This window comes from Zosterops lateralis (genome assembly GCF_965231275.1).
Source record: "Zosterops lateralis genome assembly, chromosome: 3".
NCBI lineage: Eukaryota > Metazoa > Chordata > Aves > Passeriformes > Zosteropidae > Zosterops > Zosterops lateralis.
In genome coordinates this window covers 51,371,861-51,397,094 of record NC_139764.1, presented here as the reverse complement: position 1 = coordinate 51,397,094, position 25,234 = coordinate 51,371,861, and the positions used below count along the sequence as shown (strand labels likewise).

Genomic DNA, 25,234 nt, shown 5'->3' with positions numbered 1-25,234 from the left:
ATTTTATAGCAATGCTGCATATACTTCATAGCAATGCTACAATGTAAAGCAACAATTACATATGTAGAAGACCTTGCAGTAATTCAGTTTGATACTGAAGTGAGAGATCTATCTTGCATGACACACTGTACAAAATACAGACTTACTGCTCAGGTCTGTACAGCATTACTGTCAAAAAAGTTCCAGATGGTTTTATTCTAAATTTCCCCAAATGATTAAAGTCTAACCTAAGTCATTGTCCAGATTAACATGCTATACCGTATCAGAAAGCAACACAAAAAATCACATTTTATCTATTAAGTCTTAGTCAACTAAAGTGCTTAAGCATACATTTTAAGTTTCATATTACCCGTTTCAAATCTGCTGTCAAAGACACTACACAGTTTAAAGGAGACAATCAGCTAAATTTTAATGCCTGCTTATGTTTGATTTTCTTTTCCTCATATTTTTGCTTTGAATATAAGACTTATATTAGTCACTCCAAAGCAGTGCAGCTATAAATAACATGTATTTGATTCAGCAGCTTGGAAAGACAGAGAGATCAGATAAAATGTCATTAAAATTATTACATATATCAGAGATGCTTTGTGGTGTACTCAATTATTATGTCATGCCAGTTAAAAGACTGTGTATGCTTTCTTTTAAACACCATGGGGGGATTTTTAACAATCAAGAGCTCTATAATTGCAGTGGTAGACCTCATAAAGACTCAAAATTCAGTTTCCAAGATATTTTAATTAAATCCCAAGTCCAAAAAATCTTCACAACAAAGCAGACAGGAAAAATATTAGTTGGAAATACAAAGCTCTATGACACCAATACCAGAGACAATCCTATAGCATTTTAATGGCTGAAGAACAAGCTTTTTTTTCTAGCCTCTTAAAAAGATGGAACAGTTTTGTTCTTTCAGTAAGTCTTCCTGAAAGTTCAACTTATTTAGAATCTCTGCCTCCAGTTTTGGGATCATTGTTGATAAAGATTAGTATTTTCTCTTAATTACTCATACATATCCAAAATTTTAAGTGTTCACACAGAAGGAGCAAGAACCAATAATCAAGAATACATGTCCACACACCTGTGGGGGATTAGATTGGAACACCATCAAAATTACTCCCTCTGAATTTCATTTTCAAATGAAATACAAAGGTCAAGACTCCCTCAACTTAGACTTGTGTCTCAGATAACACAAATACTGAAATAATTTATGTATAGAAAAGTCCTCCTCAGTGTGGACCTGTCAGCTTTCTCACATGCTCTCATTTCAGGAGGAAACCACTAGTATTAGTTATTACTTTAAAGCTATTATACCTATTAAATAATTGCTTGCAATAATAAAACAAGAGTAAGAATTTTAACAGAACATCCTAATTCTCAAGTTTTTTTTACAGTCAGCATTTTCCAATTCTGATAAACCAAATACTGCAAGATGAATTATAACTCTTAAGTGGTGCTCACTTCCTTCAATGCTTTCCATACATCAAGCCACTGTATTCACGTTTCAAGCTCCACTGTCTGTAAAATGAAAACAGAGATTCCTACTGTACCATTAATTGCTAATGTGACACTGAAACAGTGGTTTCATTGTCGTAAGTGATGGGATTGAGAATTCCTCTGTAACTCCACTTCCCTAACAGGTACAGTAATAAACTGTTAGTTCTTTAGGCAAAAGACATGAATCTGCTGGATTAAAGCTTCATTCTCTGCCTGTAATCAGTAACTTGAGGGCCTTTTGTAGATTCTGCACAGCAGTGGTCACATCTTCATACTGCAATGCACTGCCAGCATATTTGCAATATTTTTGAGCTCTGGCAAAGTCCTCTGGAGTCAAGCGGACTTCTCCTGCAAAAACATAAGTATTACAAAGTTACTACAAAGGAAATCTGACTTAAGCTTCCTTTCTTACGATTTTTATGTTTTACTTATATTTGTGGTAATATTATGAAAACCAGGCTAATATGTGTGGTAGTATTAAAAAGACCAAGCTACAGTATTTCTTCTCTTCTGTTCTCTTTTCTTTCCATTAATACAAAACTTAATTTCTTTGCTTTTGAAAAATGTGAGGATCTTTCTAAACATATGGTATTTACCTGACAAAATGCCTTTCAAAAGTAAGCCAATACCTTTGAGAAAGATCTGCTCTTCATCTAAGAGAGGAAAAGGAGAACTTTTACATGACATTAAGTTAGCTGTGATCATGTTACAACCTGCGAGAAACAAGGACAGTGCTTTTTGTGTTTACAGCATAATTACTCTGCTTTATTCAGGAATAATACATAGCTAGAAACTGCTTCTTCTCAAATGGAATAAATTTTCAGAATGTAGAAGCATTTCTCAGTGGCATGTTTTCACACATTTTATGTTTCTGTTTTTCAAGATAATTTTTATGTTTCTAGTTTTATGTAAGATGACTGAAAACAAGATTGATGTCACAAAATGTGCCCATTTTTGTAACATTGGAGAATGCTAGCAGAAAATATTTCCATAATACAGTATAAACCAACTGTTACTTATTAATCAGAGTATTTTCTTGATGTAAGTTAAAACTTCAGCAATTCTGTAGTGCTCAAACACGTGCTTTCAGTCTTGGAGAAGGCACAGTAAGGACTTATGCCCTAACTGGCAGAAGATTTTATATATGAATAGTATCACTGATGTGGGTGTAAAATACAGCACAGCTCTGTTACTGTACCCCCTTCCACCCACAAATTCACTGGGAGTTTTAAGGCTAATCCCACGCCACTCCAATAGTCCAATGGGCTGATTATAAAACCTTCACTCAGGTTCTTTCAAAATAACTTAACTTGTAAATGATAGATTTTTATGGGCACGGATAAATAATTTTATAAAACCCTAAAGATTATGTATATATTTAATAATTTCCCACACAGTATGGTATAAGAATGAATAATTTCACAGATTAAGAAAAAAATGTGCTTTTAAATGCACCATACATTTTACATAAAATTTAGTTAAAGATATAGCTAAGTACATTTTACTTTTAAGCAACTACATGAATATACTTAATGCCATTTTTTATGGCACAATTTCATTTAGCTGGATCCTTTCTTTCAAGATAGAACTGTTGCTAGCAATACTGTGAGAATGTTTACTAAAGAATCTCTATTCTTATCAAAAAATGCCTATTATATTTGCTTTTCCTTCTTGCTATTTAAGAACAGCTTTTGAACAACAAAAAAAAAGAAAACCTGGGAATATTAAAAGCTAGACTGGTCTGCTGGTTTTCGAAACAACCCTACCCAAACAAAAAGCAGAAAGGTAAGCACTCTGAAGATTAATTTTATCAATTTTTAAAATACACTCTAGAACTCTATTTATTTTTCTTTCAATAAATAAATATAACCATTGAAGGACATAAAAACTTGGTAGGCTCATTATCATGGCAATGTATATTAATTTTGTGCATAATAAGTGAAGTCACATTAAATCTCTTAAAATACATACACATGTGAGTAAATACACATAAGGGAGCACATAAACACAGGCTCACACCTCGGGTATTTTGTAACCTCAATAAAGTCACAGACTAAAAGCAGCTGGGGTCAATCTGCAACCACATTACTGAACATCTTTAAGAAATTAAAAAGACCAAGTTCCTCTCAAAGTAGCTTTATGCTATGATGCCAAAAGAAACTACAAAATCATTCTTTAAAAACTGGCCAAGGCATCAGTCCAGTATTCAACTAATTTATTGGAAGCAAGCCTAAATTCACCAGTCTAATCTTATTTTTACAGTATGAGCTCTATTAACGTTTTGCTGGCATAAAGCCTTATTTATTATGAAATCTACCTCAGATTTCATGCTATTATGACATAACTTGAGGGAAAGAAATTATTAATTTTAAATTTATAAACCAAAGTTTATACACTAAGAGGGTTGATCTTTTGATGTGCTCAGTAGCCTGAGCTCCTATTGAAGTCAACACCTCACAATGGAAAAGCAAAACAGAAAAAAAACAGCTCTGTGTTTTACAAATAATGTAAAACTTAACTGTAATGACTGTACTTACATCAAAAGTGTAACGACAGAAGTTGGTATTAGACTTCAATTTACATATTCTAAGGGTTAAGCAGTTTTGGAGGAAAGGCCCTGGGGCTCCTGGTGGACACTCACTTGTCCATGAGCCAACAATCCACCCTTGTGGTGGAGAGTGACAATGGCATCCTGTGCTGGCTGCCTTAGGAGGAGCACTGCCAGCAGGTGGATGGAAATGATTCTTATCCCTTTCAGACCCATCTGGAGTGCTGTGTCCAGTTCTGGGCTCCTCACACAAGAGAGAGGACTGATGTCCTGGAGTCAGTCTAGCAAAGGGCCACAAAGGTAACTAAGGGAATGGAGCACCTCTCATACAAAAAGTGGCCAAGAAAGCTGGGACTGTTCAGCCTAGAGAAGAGAGAGCTCAGGGGGATCTTATATCAAGTATCATCTGAAGGGAGAGTATTAAAAGGACAGACACAGGCTCTTTTTCAGTGATGCCAGTACAAGACCAGAGGCTGAAACACAGGAGAGTCCTGTCTGAACATCAGGAAACAGTTTTTACTCTGACCAAGCTCTGGGACTGGTTGGCCAGAGAGGTTGTGGTGTCTCTGTCTCTGGAGAGTTTCAAAACTCAATTTTTGAATTCACAGTGACATTTTTTTCCTCAAACTTCTTCAGTGCAGAAAATTAACAAGGGGAGTGCACAGGCAGGGGGAGACACAAAGGACGTGGTTCTGAGTGACTGGTTTTATGTGACCCTTCCTTGAGCAGAGGGGTTGGACCACCTCCTGAAGTCCTTTCCAACCTCAAGTATCCAGTGATTTTTGGCTCTAAAAAAACCCAACACAACTGAGATACGAAAGATATACTGTATTTATTCTGAAACAAATCTGCTTCCTGTGTTAATCTGAAATTATTAGGACTGTAGTTATATTACTGAAACATGACAGGAATATGGAATCTGTAACAAGCAGCATGATTCTTTTAGCTTAAGAGGAACACAAAGTAAAAACAATTTGACTAGACCTGCTGAAATAATTTTTGGGAAAAAGACTGATTTTAGAATTTAAGTAATGTGCATTTTACATAAATATATCTGTTTCTCCCTGGAACCCTTTTCTACTCTGGAATTCTTTCAGATCTTTTTCCTTTTTACAATGCCCAAATATAAGAACATTTATGATTTAAGAAGATTTCAATCATACAAATTGGTGCATAAAAACAGTGATGGCAAAGGTAACAAGTGGTTTTTGAAACAAGATACTCTTTTTTCCCATTAAATCACTTGAAATATTTGAAATTTAAGTACTCAAGGATTTCTTTTTAAGATCATGAAAACACATTCAGTGTCGAATTATTATTTTTACTTTGTGTGTAGAATATCAAACATTATACATACAACCACAATGGACAAATGCTTTCTTTATACTATGCCACCTGTGGAAGGGACCATATGGCAACACAAGAGGATCTTATAAAACTGCGTCGCAAAACTATGAATGCCTTTAGTGTTAGCAAAATCTAGGGGTAATAAATTTTTTAAGAAAACTATACTGGAGAAGTGCACACATATGTACACTAAGTTGCTGCATAATTCTACATTCTGTTGTCAAACACATTAATCCATGTTTAAATGCAAAAGCTTTGACACTTTCAAAAGTCAATGTTAAATTCTGAAACCTCTTCCCACAGGATAGGACAACTATTGAAAGATTCATGCTAACTAAAAATCAAACAACACTATTCCTTTAACTTAATCTTCCTTTGATAAAATATTCTGCTCCTCTCCACCAAAAGTTTTTCTCCCATAACAGCATTAATCAAATGGCTTCTCCCATGTTATGGGAAGCAAAGAAAATATATAATTTATCTTTAAAATATACATTTCATCTTACTACAAGAAAGAGTCTTGTGGGAATATGTGGAATATCCTGTTTGGCTATGCCTATACTACCATATTCAGCACTGCCAAGGAAGGCGTCTCAGCACTCAAACTTGACTGTCTGCAGCGTCAAACTGCTGGAACAGATTCCAGTATGGTTTTGGCCCATGCAAACTAGCACTTTCCCAAACAATTCCTGGGCATGACTTGTGGTCAGAGCAAGCTACAGACCATTCAATATGAGCAGTCTTAACAAGCTACCTTGTTTAGGTTTAAAAGTTTAATAATATGGATGTGAGAGGTTCTGTGCCAGCCGTTCTCTGTGCCAAATATTTGCAAGCCTGTATAATTTGCTGGCATAGACACAGACATCGTGTCTAAGTCTTAGAGCAAATGTACCTTGCACTATGCTGGCCTTGCAGATCTACTGGATGGAGGGCAACACCAATCCCTCTTTCCCATCCAAAAGAAACCTCAGTTCCACAGGAATGGTACACACCTCAATATGCAGCAAGGATCTAGCCCAGATATGTACATTGCAGCTCAGGAACTGGGGAGGGCTCCTGGGTCCCACAGTTTTGTACATCCGCTAACAGACACAGGCATTTCTCAATCTGCTTATGGGTTAGAGAACCAGGCCACTGCTGGCAGGGAAGGGCCTCCTCAGCAGCACGAGGAGAAGAAGGCACAACAGGACAGTGACAGGCAAGGAGGGACAAACACTTTCATTGCTCTCAAGCTTCTTAATTCCACACATGCAATAGAACCCCTGTCACTGCACCTCTGCTGACATGTCCCCTGTGCCCTCTGAGACTCCTGCATAACTGACAGCACGTTTTCTAAGTTTTCAAACCAAGAACCAGTATAACCTTTATCATCTCTTTGGGTGCACTTTTGCAGCACCACCTCATAAGAATGTAATGCTTTGAGCTGTTGCAAGACCCAAACTTGTAGTGACACAACAGATGTGCAGAGGAAGAATGCAGGCATGCAGATACTCAGGTTAAATCAAGTTAAGAGATTTATCATGGTGCTTAGCAAGGGTCTTAATCTCTTAATTACACAATATTACTTATTATGCAGTCTCATAAACACACTTAATTCCTTCTTTTTTATGTACTTATTAAACCAGGTTATCTCAGGTAGGTGGTAAGAGGGAGCAATGCACTGATGCTATTCAGATATTGAATAATGGAATGTCTTAAGTTTAATTTTAAAAAAAGTTTCAATCAAAATTATGACATTTTTGACAACCAGAAACAAACATTCAAACTGAGAAACAATGGTGACTAAAATTTTCAGAGTAGCTACCAAAAAAATGACTGTCTAGAAGATCATGATGAGCTAGTTAAACATGAAAGCTTTGATTCCAAACACCACAAAATTTGTCTTCCAACTAGCAGTTACTATGGCAAGGCTCAAGCAAACCTTTGAGCCGTTTCAGCTGAAGAGCTACAAAAACACCCACAGCAGTCCCCAAAACTCAAAAACTATCACCAAATTCAAATGTTACAGCTCCAGGTCTGAGGTGCTGTTTCCAATAAAATGAGTTACTGCCACATGAGACATTAGTGCCAGCTCAGCTGGCCAAAGCATGGTGCTACTAATTTAGCTAATAATCAGTTGTGGGTTTGATCCCTGTCTGGGCCATTCACTTCTGAGCTGGACTCAATCCTTCTGGGTCCCTTCCAGCTCAGACGTCCTGGGATTCTGTGATTACAATAATATGCCAGAAAAAGTATAGCACCTATAGTACCTTTTGCTCTTCAAGAGAATACTAAAAGTTAATATGTCTCTATCAATGGCAAAATTTGCCATTTTTAAGACATCTTCTATAAAAATGGCTCTCTAATATATTAAAATGGAAATATCCTTAAACATTCTTTATGCTAGCAGACTAAAACCAAGTTGAATTCCTACTACAGCATTCGATTGAAGCAAAAATGCTTTTTCAATAAATTTATTTTAACACAGACACTCTTCAACAACATAATAAAGTAACTAAATATTTGTAAGTTTAAAAATACAAGAACATACTTATCTAAACTTTGTAGTCATAACAGGCAATGTTTTATTGTGGTTAGTACTAGAACTTAACATAGCAATTATGTATAATATTGTATACTAATATATACTACCATCTCTCCCTGATGAGGACTAACTGTAGGGGAGAATATGAACCGATTTTGTACCAGGACTTCTAGACCTCCTCCTCACTCATGTTATATGTTATATTGCCATCAAAAATCTGATTATTACAAATAGATGTAATTTACGGGGATTTTTTACGCTATTTTCTCTATTCCATGGACAGAAAAATCCTTAGAAAACAGTTAACTCTTTGTCCAAATGTACATGAATGTTCAAATTAGAATCTAGGATGATTCCAAATTCATTGTTAGTTACTACTCTTCAACAGGCCATGGTTTCCCTAAGGATAGCTCTTACGTGTACACTTCAAAGCATGGAATGTGCAAGCAGACATAAAATACACGATATAGGTTATCAGTGATTTGAACATCAAAGCACACACTATTATTTTGCATAAAAACACAACTTGAATGTTTTAAGAATTATTTTACGAGATTAGTAATTTACATGCTGACACTGTAGAATAAATTTTAAGGAAAGGGAATGTGAATTAATTACAGAAAAGACAATTTAGCAAGGCCATCAGGAATATAGGTTTGCAAAGTATATCAGAACCTCATCTGAGAAGCAACAATATAATAAAAAGCCTTTCGCAATGTTGGCTCACTGGTTCAAAGCAGTCAGACAGTCAATGCTATGTTGTAACAGCTTTCAGAAACTACTAAAATCTTAGCAACACAATGCTGAGATGTTTTCAAACACTCTTTAAAATTCTGAAATAGCATTCAGATAATAGTGATGGTATTTCTCAAACTTCTGCTTTCAGTGCAGGAGAAACACAGAGGACAGAGTATGTCCATGTACAACAATACAAATGCCATAAGCTTACCTGCAGACTGAGCACTGTAAAGGGAAGGATCAACTAGAGGAATATTCTGAGGAGTGGGCTGAATGGTGTTACTTGTCACTCCTGCAAATTGATGCAAAAAAATGGACTTGGAGTATTTTTATTTATTTGCTTTAACAGTAAACAAAAACCAGAACAGATACACCTTATGGTTTTCAAATTAAGCAGCTGATAGTGTACTAATTCTGAAATGGTATAACAAATAATTTTAATGCTTTTACTTCAAATATGAATGTTTTATAAAATAAAATAGAAGAATGTACAGATTGTCATCCATTTTACCAATACAGAATTTCACAGAAATTTAATTTCAGGCATTAAAAAAAAGAAAATAATAGTCCAAGAGACACTGGTTACCCTAAAGTATTGAGGAAAACCTGCTAAAGAAAAGTGTGAGTAAACTTTTATATATGAAACTTAAATTCTACATTCTAATACCAGAGGTAACCTATATTACTATATTTTAAAGCCCAGTGCCAGTCACCTCACACTTGCAAACTATCTCCCTCCCAATCCCTTTGAACACAATTAGTGAGAATAAAAAAGCTAGCTAAGTTTAAAAGGGAAATAATGGTGCTAAAAGAATAAACAGCACTTTATGCTGTGAAGCATTCTTGTACCTGCATTTCCATTTTAGGTACACTCATGTGCTTTGATCCAAAACTATTTTTGCAATATGTCCAGAACATACCCAGACTAGCATAAAGTTATTTCCACAACATCTGCTGTCTAGGAAGAGGGTATAATCAGTTTTCTAAATTACATCACTCCATTGAAAGATTGGCATGGTTTAAACTATTTAATGCACAGAATTCATGTATTCCAACAAAGTACGTACTCCATATTTTTCACATCTGATAAAAAAACCAAACATACTCTCCCTCCCAGACCCAAACTCCTCCCCCACCTATCTGAAGGATTTCCCTTTGATAAAGCTGAAAAAAAGAACATCCTGAACCCTTCATAGGGTGAAACATTTTTTAAATAAGAATATAAAAGAAAAAGAGGGACCGTGTGACGAAAGTATCTCATACATTTGATAATATAAAAATGTATCTGAACAATAAATCATCACCAAGATTGAAATAAAGAGATTTAAATTTTTTAGTCTTATTCTTAATTAATTAATAATTCTACTCTATGATTATTATAAAAAGGTCCCATAAGGTACAAAAGTTGAATTCACCAATCATTTAATGCTTTTTTTTTTATTTTTTTAAATAAATACAGCATCTGGGAAGGAACTTGGAATTTTTAAGAACTTGGTTTTGGTCCAAAAATTACACATAATAATATGAAGGATGTAGGAGCCAATATGTTTAGCCGTAGGGACAAAATTCCCACTAGGAATATTGTCTGAAGTCAATCACACTAAAGCACTTGCATGGGAAAAGGGGCACAAGACAAGCCAACCAAACCAGTATCAATGGTACATCAGGCATGATTGCTATAGGGTTGTAACAATTTCAACGCTGTGCTGGATAAGCTCCCACATGAAGAACAGCAGCCTGTCTGCACAGGGAAAGCTACATATGAAATGAAGTAGTACAATTCTATCTATAAACGGCAAGATTCAAATTGTGCTTTATGGTGCAGATGTTGCAACACAACACCATTTCACTGATTTAAGAGAAGATAAATAAATTCTGTCTGCAGGAATAGCCACTTTCTTAGTCCATATGTGTCTTCTGTAAAAGTGCTCCAAACTATAATTTACATATTTTAAGAAAACATTAAAAATATCTCCATATTTCCAGCAGCATTTTTACAATTTTAGCTTATGAAGATGCTTTTGCCACAAATACTGTGTTATTCTACTTTATATGTGATGCATTAGAATTTGGGCAAAAATTCATCTCCCAGTAAAGGCATGGGTTTCTCAGGTGTGACATACCTGTGTTATGAGGTACTTCAGCTGGAGTGTTGGCTGGTGCATGGGCACCTGGTGGTATATGTATGCCAGTGTAATTACTAGTTGGTGTGTTGTTAGCTTCATACGTAGATGATGATGATGACTGAGTTGTTCCACTAGGGACAGAAGATGACCCTGCTTCTTCCCTTTCACCATCTGCTAAAATGACACAAAATAGGAATTACTGAAACTATTATGTATAAACACTTGAAAACTTTGGCTTTCCTTAAAACCTCCTTTCAAATCTTTATTGCTAAAAAAATTGCCACCATACAGAGTGACATAAAACATCAACCCAAACCACACAGGGTTGATCTGAAAAATCAACTTGAAAAATTGTTTCCTTACTCGTCTGAATATAAGCTCACATTAGAACAGTTTGTTATACCTTTACATTCACGTGAAGTTGAAAAAGTTATTACAAATAGGCAGTAATCCACATTTTAATATATACATGAACGAGAATATGGAAAACTGTATTTGCCTTACAAACTCTTCATAAAAGGCTAGACAGTGCCAATTCTTTTACTCCAAATCAAACCACAAACAAATAGGAACCAAGAGGAGTTTTGGAAAAGTAATACCAAACAAGAAACTAAATGCAGCTTAGCCAAGTCATAATTGCTTCTAGAACAGTTGGAATACATAATGAGCTATAAGAATAACGAGGCTCAAAATATCCCATAGCATGTAAAAAGAATATACATATTTTTCAATCTACTCATGTTCTTAAGGTTCTGGTCTACTTTATTTAATATTGCTTTAAAGGCTAAGGATCCCGTCAATTCAGAATACATAGTTGATTCCTTCTCTTTCAATTGAATTCAGTTCAGTTTAAAACAATTTTCATTTACTGTATATGCATTCACCTGTATCAATAATGTCAGATGGAATAAGCACAGTTTTGGGAATTGCTTATTTAACAGCCAGTGCTTGAAAGGGAACAACAAAAAGAAAAAAATACGTGAGGACAAAACTTGTATGTGTTTAGAGCTAGCAAAAGAGGTATTTTTTAAGAAATCCACATTGATCTTCAACTACTCAAGACTATGTGTTATGCAAACACTTCCACTGCTTAATAATTAAATCGTCTACTATTAAAAATATTACTATTATAAATATCAGCATTGTTTCCCATCTAAGTCCTTTTTCCTCCCAGATAAAAAAATTAAATGCTACCTTTACAAAAAATGCCTAAATTCCTTCTAATTTATCATATGATTTACTAAAAAAAAGGGCTATAAAGCAGAGTAAAATCAAGTACTGTTATTAGAGCATTTTTAGTAGACTTTAATAAATACACCCTGGTTTTATGGTACAATTTCTGACAAATATAAATGAACACCTGACAGGTTTCTGGAAGACAAAGAATATCTTATGGTGCCAGATTTTTCTTTTGCTGTATTTTTTTGTTAGTAACTCATACTGCAATGCTGAGTGGCAAACATGCATGGAAATAAATTTAAATGTCTGAAAACTGCCAAAAAGAAGGTGAGATTCAAGAGTAAATGTTGCCATCTTTTAAATAATAATGTAATGATAAGAAACCATTGTTTGAATGCGGTATTTTTCACTGGTTTTGGTGTTAACTGAAAAAAAATCATAAAACAGTTTCAGAAAAAAATCTTAAAAAAACCAGAGGTTTACTATACATAAAATAAATGAAATAGTTACATACAACACTAATCATGCTGTCTGAAGGTGAGGCTGCCTACTATTTCTTGGAACACTGTTACCAATTATTTATGGCTTGGTCAAACTGTAGCCATAAAGTTGGATTTTCTAAGCTGGGCGTCTGCTTGAAGTCAGGATTTTGGGAAAACTGTTGTAAAAATTACTAAGTGACTTTGGAGAATGAGGCAGTGAAAGAAAACATGCTTCCACCATGCTTAGTACCTCAGCTATGAGATATTACCTGTAAATTCATGCCCATATTTAACCTGTTAATGCATTTATTCCTTTATTCTGCCCCTTGCAGGTTCCTGTTGCCCCAATCCGGTTCTCGAGGCACATTCTGATTTCTTTCCCTGCACTAGGATTACATATCCTGTATCTGCAGCCCTTTGCCACATACTTGTGTCCCTCTTGCACTGCTCTCATTTTCTCTCCAAGCCATTCCCAGTTTCCAACTTCCTCACTGCACAGTTCAGGATCTCTACTCACTCCTGTAACAGTGCAATGCTGTGGGCAACGCTGGCCATGGAAGACATGAACTCAAAGGGTTAAAGTCTGGCAATGTCAAAAACAACCAAAAAGTGTTAGAAGTGCTGACCACCTGTAATAACAGTGCCTGCAAGAGGCAAATTCACAAATGGGCAATCTACTTCTTAATCAGGTATATGTATCAAAAGATTAAGCTCAACTGTTTGATTTGCTCATTGTGCAATCAGCCACTGTTAAAACTGTATTAAACTTAAAAGTAGTTTTGTTTAAGTTAACTCTCCTTAGGTCTTTAAAGTGCCCAAATATCATAAAAGAATTGCAGCTATTCTTCCTGCAAAGCAAATATTTAAAATATTCTTTATCAAAGACTAAAGTATTAGAAACATTTTAAGATACCCACTCTCAGTATTTGTGAATAGTTTTTAACAGTAGTGCCAGAAAAAAGGATTTCAGGCTGCTATAAAAGAACATTTAAGTCAACAGAGGTTTTAAATTCTCTGGTTAGAGTGTCCATAACAATTGAAGAAAAAAAACCAAAAACAAACTTTTCCAGGGAATGGGAAAGAATGCTAAAAAATTAGAAAGTAAGTAATAACCTAGATTTCAAAGTTCCTTACAATTTGCTTAAAGATGCTGAAACTAGACTGTGAAACAATGACACAATTATTTTACATTTCATTTTGGCTCCAGCTGAAATTGTTTTACATTTCATTTCAACTCTTGTCTTGGAACCTCATCAGCTTTTGTGCTTGAAGCCCAGCATAATGAATTCACATGCTCTTTAAATTTTCTGCAGAGCTACAGTATACCCAGACCACCTGTTTGTGTTTTATTAAATTATTTATTTACTGAAGGCAAGACTTTGTGAAATAATCACCCCAGCCCCATAACCAACCATCCAAAGATACTTTTATATAAACAGAGGATCCTCAAAGCTTAATGGCATTCCCTTTTCTAGTGTAAGCACGCATCAGTCATCACTTAATTTCAGCAGCTCAGTGTACTAAATATAAAATTAGCAAAAAATTTGAGTCCAGAGTTCTTCAGTTCTCTGGACTCCTATTTTTAATGAGTTCAGAGAACTATAATCTATCAATTTGATTTCTTTTTCTTTCTCTAATTCTGCTGTGTTGTTTCTCTTTTGCTTGATATGTTGCTAAAAGATTCACAATGTAAGGTTCTATTTGAGCACTGCTTCTAAAAAACAAGCAAACGTATTTTTTTCTGCGACATTGAGAAATGAACTCAAAAAGCCATCAACTTTTCCCACATTGTTCTTTTCACTAGTTGGAACTATTAAGGTTTTCTGGAATTCTGTAATAGAAACATAGCCTACATATTATATGTTGCAATGAAGACGATTACATTTAATGTATTTACTATGGCTATAGTATAGCTATTTAGAAACTTTTTCAGATTCCAATTATTTTTCCATTAGTGTAAAATCTTGTTGGATGACCTAGAGCTAATGGTAAGTAACCTTTATGTGTACTCTAGGACTTGTATCCCAACTGCATTAATAAATTACGCATGTCATTTTAAGGTTTCCATGGTGGCATCCTGACAAAAGCATCCATAAATCCAACAGCAGAACTGCATAAAGCATGCCTATGTTACTTTGAAAACATCTCCAAGAGTTACAGTATGGTTTTCAAGAATCACAAAAAAAATAACACTTTGGAAAAAAATGGTAATTCGTCAAGCTACAGAGACCTAGTTTCACTCTGTTTAAACAGACTTTTTCCACATGCTAGGGGAGGAAGAAAATGAGCAAGCAGAAAGGAATGGGGAAGGTCCAGTCACATTCTAACAATACTGCTTTTCTTCTTACGATGCACAAAGAGGAACTGAAACTCTTTTGTACTGATTCTTCTCATAAAAATTATTTTGCATAAAAGTTTTGTCTTGATTATGTGAAACATCATGGGCACCTACACTATGGAGCTAACTGTAAAAAATAAACATCAACATATATTTTAAATTTAATTTCTCAGAAAATTAGGGGTGCAAGGAATAATCTTTCTACATGAAATGCAATTCAACAACAAACCAAACAAAAACATATTGCCAAGCTATAGATCTTGCAGGCTCCCTATCAAAAAGGATGTTAAAATTTTGATTCACTCAGCATTTGTGTCCCTTTTAAGCTGCATGTAGACATAACCTGGTAATGAAAGCAAGTCTTCACTAATTCCCATTACCACCCATAATAAACTGCAACAAATACCAAGGATTTGAGGAAAGCCTGAATTCTGCCTTCCTTCCTACAACAGTTTCTTTTGTAACCTTGAGCAAGCTAGTTACCTCTGCACATTAATAAAATGAAGGAAGAGCCTATTTGTTGCTTTTGAGAAATAATTAGCATCTACAAGTTGCACACATGGATTTTTAGCAAATGCTTTGTAATGTTTACTTATTTTTGTAGTTGTTTAAAATTCACATACTCAGGCGTGCTCCACATACTCAGATCAGCTTTAACACACTATGAGCCAGACCACTAAAAGAGCACTCATTTAAAGCTGAAAATATTTAACTGAGCTACTCATTACATTCCATATAACAAAAGATTTTTCTCTCACATGTTGCATTCTCCATTAAATCATCAATCTGGTGTAATTTGACAAAGATGAGGTGATGCTTGCACCTGGAGTTGCATCATAACTATCTCTTGCTACAGCTGTATGGACAGCTAAGAAAACTGCCTTGGAAAAGACTGCATGTTGAAGAAGAAATTAGTTTGCTAATGCTTCACTTCAAATACAGCTGTGCCTAGACTGGACCACATTTCAGTGGTTAAGACACCCATTCCAGTGTTTAAGTCTGTAGGGTGCCTTTAGGTTAGGAAAACATAATAACAAGAATAAACAAGTAGCTTGGAAATAAAACTATCATCTTCAGTATTTGTTCACAAATATTTGAATTTACTTATGTTGCAGTGTTCCTGGAGTACTAATATATAAACAGTATTTTAGCAAGGAAACTGCAAATAAATTATATTTGGCACCCAGGCTTTCAGACACTATAAAGTTAATAATAAACTAAAATAGATATTTACATCTCCTTAAAAAAAGTACACATTCTCCTTAGGGAAAAAAAAAAAAAAAGATAATACCCTTTTTTTTTTTTTAATGTAACACTGTCCAGGACAAATAAATTACAATGTGGGGATGCATCAAAATGTGAGACTGCATGATGAAAAGACTGAGAACCAGAAGAGAAACCAGTTTTCTGTTTTGACATGTTTAAAACAAAAGTAATGAGTAGAAAATTACAAGCCTGCTTGTAACTTATTAGAAGTAAATTACAAGTTCAGACTTCAAAATCCAAGACTCAGGTATAGACCCCAAACACAAATGAATGCAAACAAACAAATAATTACTTTTATGTGTATATACATCTGTATTTCCCATGTGTGCACAAGTATAAATACACTGGTCATCTATATCAATACGTATTTTCACAAAACTTTATTTAGCCACCCCTATAAGGTGGCTCTACAGGTTAGATACAAGCCACACTTTACAAGCTAGATCTTTCCCCTTTGCACTGTAGATTTGCTTATTATTCTCATTTGGAGAAATCTGTATCACTAAATCTGAGCTTAAGAGATAAATTAGCATCAATTTAACTGACAAGCAACAAAGTCTCACATGCCAGCTCAAATTATTTGATGGTCTCAGCTGTCCCATTAGGTATGTGAAGAAAGACAGACAAGTTGTCATTGTGCAGAATTAGTCTGTTTTAATCTGCATACTGAAAATATCCATTCCAATGACATTCTATTTCATAAGAGATCAACCTTTGAAATTTGTATTCAATCTGCATTGAGGAGAAAAGCAAAAAACCTGGTCTTTGCTACCAAAACTAATGAAACTGAGCACTATCTAAAGCAAAACAACTTGTACTGATACATATTCAGTTTGGTTCAGTAGATATCCTTGGAAATCACTTCCTTAACTGTTAGATAACGTGGGAACCTCAAGGAATCCTGTACAGAGAGCTCAGGTAGCCAGAGGGAAGCAACTGAAAACACAAGCTAAAGGAGGATGAGCCAGAATGAGACAGAAAATCCAACTCAATAAGAGTACGCCATAACCTGTTTTGAAACTGACGTTATTACATAGGGAGAAAGAAGCTGTCTCACAACAGGTCTTTGCTTTGAAGTTGAATTCACTTGCAACCAGTCGATTTTTAACTCCTACATAACTTCTGAGAGAGGATAAATTGGTAAATGTAAAAGAAATGTACTTTAACATACTGTTAAAGAAATGTATGGTTCTGACCCAAAGCTGACAATACCTCCTTAGAGAGTAGCTGTATTCAAAATAATAATCTCCACTACAAAGAAAAGAGTATTTTATTAAATAAGTCAATCACACAGTAAGGTGCAATAAAAATAACAGCAGGAGAAGCTGAAAAGAAGGCAGCCCATTGTGAATGGAACATCAAGCAGGGAAGCTGTGCTTCCTGACGGGTGCTCTCTGAAGAACTGCGCATACCACAGTTTCACCTTGGCGCAGCCTTCTGATCTCTTAAAAAGAAAAGGAAACACGTACCAAAACTCTCTCCTTCCATTCCAATGGGGCCAGGCTGAGGAGTCTCTCCATTCTTTAAGCAATTATGAATGTACGCTGCCTTCCACCTGGCGTACTTCCTGTGCTGGGCATTCTGGGGGAGGGAAAAGGCCAGCCATTTTAACCACTCACTTCTGCGAATTGATACACTCAAAACAGAAATATAAACATCATTTCCACTTTCTCTGCTGTCATTTGACACCCTTTTAAACATAAACATGTGTAAAATTAATAAGTGAATTAAAAAAAAAATAAAATAACAGCTCTAATAAGATCTCAGCATGAAAGGAAAATGTAGAGATCTTCAATTACTGCAGCATATCTGGAGAAGGAAATAAATTATACCAAGAACATCTGGTATGAAAGGTATAGTACTGAGTAGCAACTATTGACATGAAATAATGAAGAAAGCTTCCTATCTCCATAAACTTAGATGACTATTTACTTTAGTTTTAAATACTTGAAACTAAAAATGCTACTGCTGCTGATCAGAAATATGAAATACTTTTAATTATATTATTTTAAAATTTAAAATTTTGTTTAAAAGCATGAATAGAGAAAGGCTGATGTAACTGCAGATGAATGTGATTTGTTTGTAATATTCTATGACATTAAGATTTTTCATTTTGTTTTTTAAAATACACGTTACTGCTCCTAGGTACAATTTCTAACATGTCAAAACATGAAAGGAAGATTGGCTACTTTGTATCTCCTAGGACTGTTACAATAGTGTTTTTAATCCAGGAGGAGTTGTCAACTGACGCAAGAAATATTAAACTGATTATGCAAATCAACTACTTTGTCAAAAGTTGTATGGGAAACTACCAGTTCTGACAGTTATGAGGTAATATAAATCAAGGAACAAGGCTGAATATAAACAGATGAGAAATGTGGAAGGATGAGTGGAATAATTTTCCCCAATAAACAATGCAGGTTAGGATAGCATCATTCACAGCAACATCAAAATTTTAAAAATTAATTTTTATTTAAAAAAATATTTGGAAATTAAATTCAAAATTTCTAAGAAATTCATAAACTGAAATTCAATTCTGTACTTCACAAAGCCTACTGCACTGTCATCTAGAACAGGGTAGAGAGACACAATACAAAAGGTATCTCCAGCAAGTTCCCTTGCTCATACTTAATACATTGTATTAACCAGGATGCTCATGCAATCCAGGAGAAAGATCTGGTCTTCATTTTTGAAAATAAGATGTTCTCCAGAAAAAAAAGCCTATTGTGATGACATATTTATTCAACTGCATTCACTCTACCTTGAAAAGGAAAACGCAATTGGAAAACATGGCCTTTGGTTAAACTTTGTTTTAATAATCATTTCTGGTCAGTCAGCGTTACAGATTAAATTCCTTCATTTTAACAAACACTTTAGAAGCCACAAAATGCAGAAAACACATTCCTGGAGTATGCTGCTTTTAGGGAAGATTATTATGCAATATTTAAGAGCCTGTACATCTCCCCTCTATTCTAATATGGTCATTATTGACTGACAAAGTGTGAAGATGCTGTTGTATCACATGTCCACTCCCAGTGCTGGCACCTCAGCGTGGCAGGAGTGGTGTCTGTGAGGAGAGGCCAGGGCTGCCCCACGCTGGATAAAACCAGCTCCAGCACACCCACCTCAGGACACAGCTGAGGCCCTCAGCCACCTGGTGAGGCCCCTGGGAGACCATATTTAGGGAGGGGCCAAGCACCCCCAACCCCATACCCAACATGCTGGATGGAAAGAGGAGGGAACAAAGTGTTTGATGTCTGTCCTGCATCGTGACTGCAAAGCTTATCATTCCAGAACCGAGCAGTGAAAAGCTGTTGGTTTTGGTTTGTTTTTAACACACAGTGCTGTCCCTTTTCAGAAGGCTGCCCTATTGAATGAATGTTACTACTGAGGTAAATGAAAAGAACACTGCCATTGCAGAGCTTCCTACTGCTCTGATCTAAATTGTGTCATGTAAAACACATCTTCCAGAAAATCCTTTTGCCTAGTTCTAATATGGAGATATAGAACAACCACTCTTCATCTGTGACACAATCCATTCATACTACCCAATAACCAATCACTTGCCATTTAAAAACATACATATTATGCTCAACACCCATTTTCTGATTCTAGGTGTCAAATATCTGCTTTCTATGCCCTCTGCTGTTGATTTAAAAGCCTTTTATTAGTTGATAGTCCATACATATGGCAGCAATTTCAATTATCTGTTGACAAAATAGGCAGGTGGTCTGAATATAGACGTCATACTCTATAACCAGGTGTCAGGCTGAGTGTATTTCAGGCTGACAAAAACGTCTGCAAAAGTCTAAGACAGTCAAGTCATACTTCTCCCATCATCCCTTTACACAAGAATGGATAAGGAAACTGCTGAAATGTAATGATGCTATACAGAAGAGCAAATATTTTCTGTGTTTCTTGTACACTCTCTTTTCCTATCAATGTTCACCAATTAAACAAAATGAGAGAATTCTGCTTCTTTCCAATTACAAAGCATTTCTGTCCTTTCAGCATCAACAATAAAAAAACCCAACACATAGTAGAAAATGTACCACTGCTAGCATTCTGTAATGACATTTGTAACAATTTCTTCATCTTCAAAGCAGAATTGCTTCAGGTACTCTGAGGACTCAACTGATCAGTGCACTATCCTGTGCAGTGGATTCCTACAGACTAAGATTGTTTTTTTCAGTCCAATTCAATGCGCAAATGGGCATTCACTTTCTGGCTCTGGGAAATATTATTACTGGGTCTAGTAAAGGATGTCAGTGTGCAGAGCAGACAATTTTAAGAGAACACATCAAAGAACAAACTTACTTGTGCCTCTCAAGATGAACATTTTGGATTGGTAGAGTCTCAGGCTATGGAAGATGGAGAATCTTAGAAGATCTCTTCACCAAGCATTTCTTTTGGGTAAGACCTATCTTTGGTAACTACACTTATATCCTGTAGTATTGAAGAAGTGCACCACTATCAAGACCATGCTTTTAGCTTCTTTCCAGTATTTACAAATGAAAGTAGCCATAACAACTGCATTTTAAACTGAGCAAGTACAACTGTGCTTTAGGCACACTTACCGGATTGGGGATTTACATACAGGATGTCAAGCCTGTGAATTTCAAGGAGGACATGGAAAAAAGTGAAGCTGTACAAAGCTAGGAACTTTGTATCATTTTTCCCCTATAAGCATTCCCACTTGCTCAATGGAATGCTATGTGTCCCACAGTAAAAATCGAACTTTGAATTTCTAACTGATACTTGTCATGAAGCATCTTCTAACATATGTCTAGTATTTCACCTACGATTTATTTGAAATACTTAGCATGGTTCTTTATGGCTTACTAACAAGTATTTTGCTACACTATTAGAAACTATGTTCTTTGAAATTCATATTCACGGCTTATAAAAGCAACATCTGTGCTTGGAAAAGCAATCAGATAATACACTCATATGCCTGACACTTACCTCTTCAGTGAGCTCCCCAAACACTGTTAGAACATCTATCAGGAGACTGGCAGTATAAAAGGACTTTATCATGTTTCTGCAAAAAAGAAAGCATTTTGCTAACTTGGTAATGTCAGTCTCAGAATCACATTTTAGGAGCTGTAATCTTAGACCATACTGGCTTATTTCAAGCCAAACATCCCTTTTTTTTCCCCTCTTAATCTGATGTTACAGAAGCTGCTTCACAACATTTAAATCCAGCAATACTGATTAGTCTCCTAACTACTATGCAGGAAATGTTCAGTGTTTTTTAAAACTTACATGTTCTCCACTTAGTTTCTAGTTTGGAATGTTTTGTGTAGGACATCAGAAATCCTGTCTTAGCTTAGAAAAATACATGAACATGCAGTAGTAATTGCTGTAAACACAACCACATAAGGGATCATCACAACTATTTCACTATCACTGGTCAATAGAAACTATAACATGCTTGATAAAATAAAGCACAGTATTAGCCTGTGCTTGCAGCAGGTAAGCAATTCCCTAAGGAATATTAGGAGGAGAAAACCAGTTAATGTCCGAAGCTAGAGACCTAAAAGTAGTAACAAATAAAGTTTTCCAGAAGAGAAAAGAATGTATTAAAGCCCGATTCTTGTTTCCAGTCAAATTAAAGAGAGTTTGGACATTCACATTCCCTGGCCAGTATCTTCAGATAAGAAAAACAAAGATTTTCACCTACTTATGAAATTGCCCGGCTCTGTCTTCATTGTCTGCATACAAAAACATTTTCAAGGCATAATTCTCCACATGAGCAGAACCAACAATTTCCTGAGTAATTGCTTCATTATCACCAAATTGCTTTTTCATCTGAAAAATATTGGAAAAATACATTAATTACTTTATTAGACCTTAGAAATTCTGCAAACACAAAAAGAACCTGCTGATTTAAACAAAAGTCAATTACAATTGAAAAAGAAACAACTTATGCTTTGTTTACAAATCTACAGCTTCTAACATAACAAATGCTAAACACACATTCTTTTGGAGAGAGAAATATTACAAATAAGTAGCTCTGAATCTTTGGTCACAAAATGCTTTCAGCATTATAAGCATTTGATGGTTTATACATTTTAACAGCTGGTGGCTTATAAAAACCAGCAACACCCCAACATCCTCTCCCCCAAAGTTAAAAATAAACACAACTACAATGCTGTGAAGGAATAGAAACAGATATTTTTCCCCTTAGTGTCTGAAAGACCTGGCACTGAAGCCTGTGTCAGAATTCAACACAGTTCAACTGGTAAAGTAATGCATGCTTTATAAAGGTGCTGTACATCAGAGTGATCATGTATCTTCCCTCTTGTAAGGTTATTTCACTGCAGTTCATTACACCTTTCAAAGTATCTGAGCCCTACCTCGACTGGTCTAGTGACTTATGGATTTACTGGAATTTTCAGTGTAAGCAGTGTATTTCAATTCAAAGAACTCTTTTCAAAGATGTTAGAGTACAAGAATCCTCAGGTTTCCTAATAAAAATCAGTAAAGCAAACAACCCTCTAACAGTTACAACAGGTGGATTTACAGCTTCTGAATAGGCTTACTGTTTGCACATAAGGAAATCTCAGGTTATCCTTAGAGAACAAAAACAGGAACACTGCATGATACTAACCTGCAGTCTTTATTTTGCCAAAAGATTTAAAAACAATCTCTGAAAGGCAGTTATTTTTCACCGTGCGTGCGAAGAAAATTTAATCATGCAGGCAGCATTTCCATATTTTTTAGATTGCTGCCAACTTTCTAAGACACAGAATGTTGCCAGAAAAGTTACTTGATTTCAGTAGTTAAACATAAGCTTTCCAAATAGAATTTTAAATTTAAAGGCTTTAATCAAACAACTCTATGTGGTTTTCAAAAAGTATTTGTTCCACAAAGTGCAATTTTCTTGTGAAAATACCAAAATTTGTGTGTTCAAATGAAACACTCAAACACTGAAGCTAACTCAGGAATAAAACTGTTTATATACAAATATATTTCTCTAGCCTATACCTCACACTCAGAAAAGAACTGACTATGATACTTGATCTGATGCTCAATTATTTCAAACACGCAAAAGACACTGTTAAACACACTTCTAAAAGTATTAAAGTTAACCAAATTGTTTACTGTTGAAATTAATCTTCACACAATCTGTGATTCAATACAACAGTACTGGTGTTTCAAAACTTGATACAAAATTTCAGCCTAAAACTCAAGGCATTTAGGTTTAATCTTATAAAAAACTTAAACCGCACTGCTCTGCGCCCCCTGGTGGTTATGGCAGACTGGAAACAGCAGCTCCCAAATTACAGCAGGGGTCAACTTTTCCATAAACCTAAACTTCCTAACCCCAAAACTCCCTATTAGACTCGATTAGGAGTGCTCTCTCCATCCTTCCACTACCCGGATACATAGAGGAATCTTCAATACCTGTGCATCAGTTGTCACACAGACAATCTTACCAGTAACCAAAAGGTGAAACTATGGATTTTTCCTGCTTTTTTGTGCTTTCGAATTTTGAAACAGAAGGGGAAACTAAACACTGCAGATTAACTGCTGCAGTACCCCAAGCAATCCAGCAAATTCCAAAAATTCTTAGGAAATGAAGAGCAAAATCCTTTTGAGTTTTAATCTCACCTCTCCTGTCATCTCTCTCCCTTTGAACACAAAACCCAGTCCTATTAAAGATGTCAAAATCCAATGAAATAACACATCAAGAAATCACTGTACACTGAATTTTCCATTGCAAAAAATCACTGATAAAAAAAACCAAGAAGCACAAGTTATGAAAAAAAAAAAGACAAATGGTTCATGTTTCATTTTTTTCCTGAAGAATCACAGAATGGTTTGGATTGGAAAGGATCTTAAGGGTCATTTAGTTCCAACTCCCCTGCTGTGAGCAGGGATGCCATTCACTAGAAGAGGTTGCTCACAACCCATCCAACCTGGCCTTGAACACTTCCGTGGGTGAGCAATCCATCTTTCCATAACTGAAGGCTGTTGTATCAGCTTCACACAAACTCTTCAGGCACTGATAGACTTTGGATGGAACCATCAATACTGAACAAAAAAAGAACTGCTGCTTCATTTTTCAGCATTACTTTCTGGTTCCAAATGAGCACTTAGACCTTAAAATCAACAACCTTCGTCCTTTGAGAATACTGAAAACTATAGTTTGGGTAGGAACACCAGCAGCTCCTGGAACTTAAACTGACAATCTGTACCACAACTTTACCTTCCTTTAACTCTTCTATTTAAGTCTTTATAATAGTATCAGGTCCATTCAGAAGAACATAGCTATCCCTTATTCACAAATATTAGACTGTGTTTACAAGAATTTATAAAATCTCCAATCTCGAACACAGGATACAATCAGAAGTATCTTTATCTTTTAAAGAATATTTTTAAAAACTCCCTGGATACAACAGTTTAGGTTAGAGATTTCAAAAGCATCCAAGAACTAGGCTATTAAGTCCTACAGCAGTGAAAATAATAAAATAAAATCAAGTCTGTACAGACTTCAAGGAATCTAAGGCCAATCAATCAAAAAAGTCTTCTGGAACACCTGCATTAAGTTCACAATGAATTCTGATTTGTCATGAGAACATACATAAATGAAGCACTGTAATTTATGCTGTCTACACAAAATCTTATGGCAAAATTTCAATTATATTTGTGCATGCACACACATATACAGCTTTATCTCCTTCCAGTACTTCTGCAATTTTTTACATACAACTGAAGTTCAAGCAGTATGTTTGCATGCAGAAGAACTGCAGAGAAAAGACAGTATTTCCATAAATTTAAACAAAAATTAAATTAGTATCATGATCATTTTTGAGGAAAGCAATAAATTCTACTTACAGCTTCCAATTGATCCATAAGTTTGGATAAAAATTTACGGCATTCTGGAGTTTTACTATCAATCTTCATCCCTGTCTGCATTGCATACAAACGACCTTGAAAGGATACAAAAGACACAGAAAATATTGGAAGTGATTATGAGGCAAAACCCATAAGCAAACAAAGCAATGACCCCAACACACCTGAAGGACAAAACTCATGATTTAACCATGGACTAGTGAGCAGTGACAGCGAAATGCCGGGTTTGGCCTTGCAGACACTAGAAGATATTTTTGGGAGATTTATGTTTTATTTTTCCCCAATGACTATTCCTACTCATTTTGAACTGATGTTTGTATCACTACTGTGCAA

General features: G+C 35.4%; 1 protein-coding gene across 2 annotated transcripts in view; it reads right to left on the bottom strand.

The window, feature by feature from the left end:
• Window positions 1-715: 715 nt before the first annotated feature.
• Window positions 716-25,234, bottom strand: part of VTA1 (vesicle trafficking 1) — a 38,110-nt gene continuing 13,591 nt past the window's right edge. The window contains exons 2-8 of one of the 2 annotated variants that reach the window (XM_083856079.1): window positions 24,884-24,978; window positions 21,723-21,850; window positions 21,005-21,080; window positions 17,509-17,620; window positions 10,772-10,948; window positions 8,860-8,940; window positions 716-1,839 (exon numbers count right to left, since the gene is read on the bottom strand). In XM_083856079.1, coding sequence (XP_083712205.1) covers window positions 1,694-1,839; window positions 8,860-8,940; window positions 10,772-10,948; window positions 17,509-17,620; window positions 21,005-21,080; window positions 21,723-21,850; window positions 24,884-24,978 — 815 coding nt within the window. In that variant the 3' untranslated portion in view covers window positions 716-1,693. The remainder of the gene's footprint in view (window positions 1,840-8,859; window positions 8,941-10,771; window positions 10,949-17,508; window positions 17,621-21,004; window positions 21,081-21,722; window positions 21,851-24,883; window positions 24,979-25,234) is intronic. The other variant, XM_083856080.1, reaches the window with a different exon arrangement.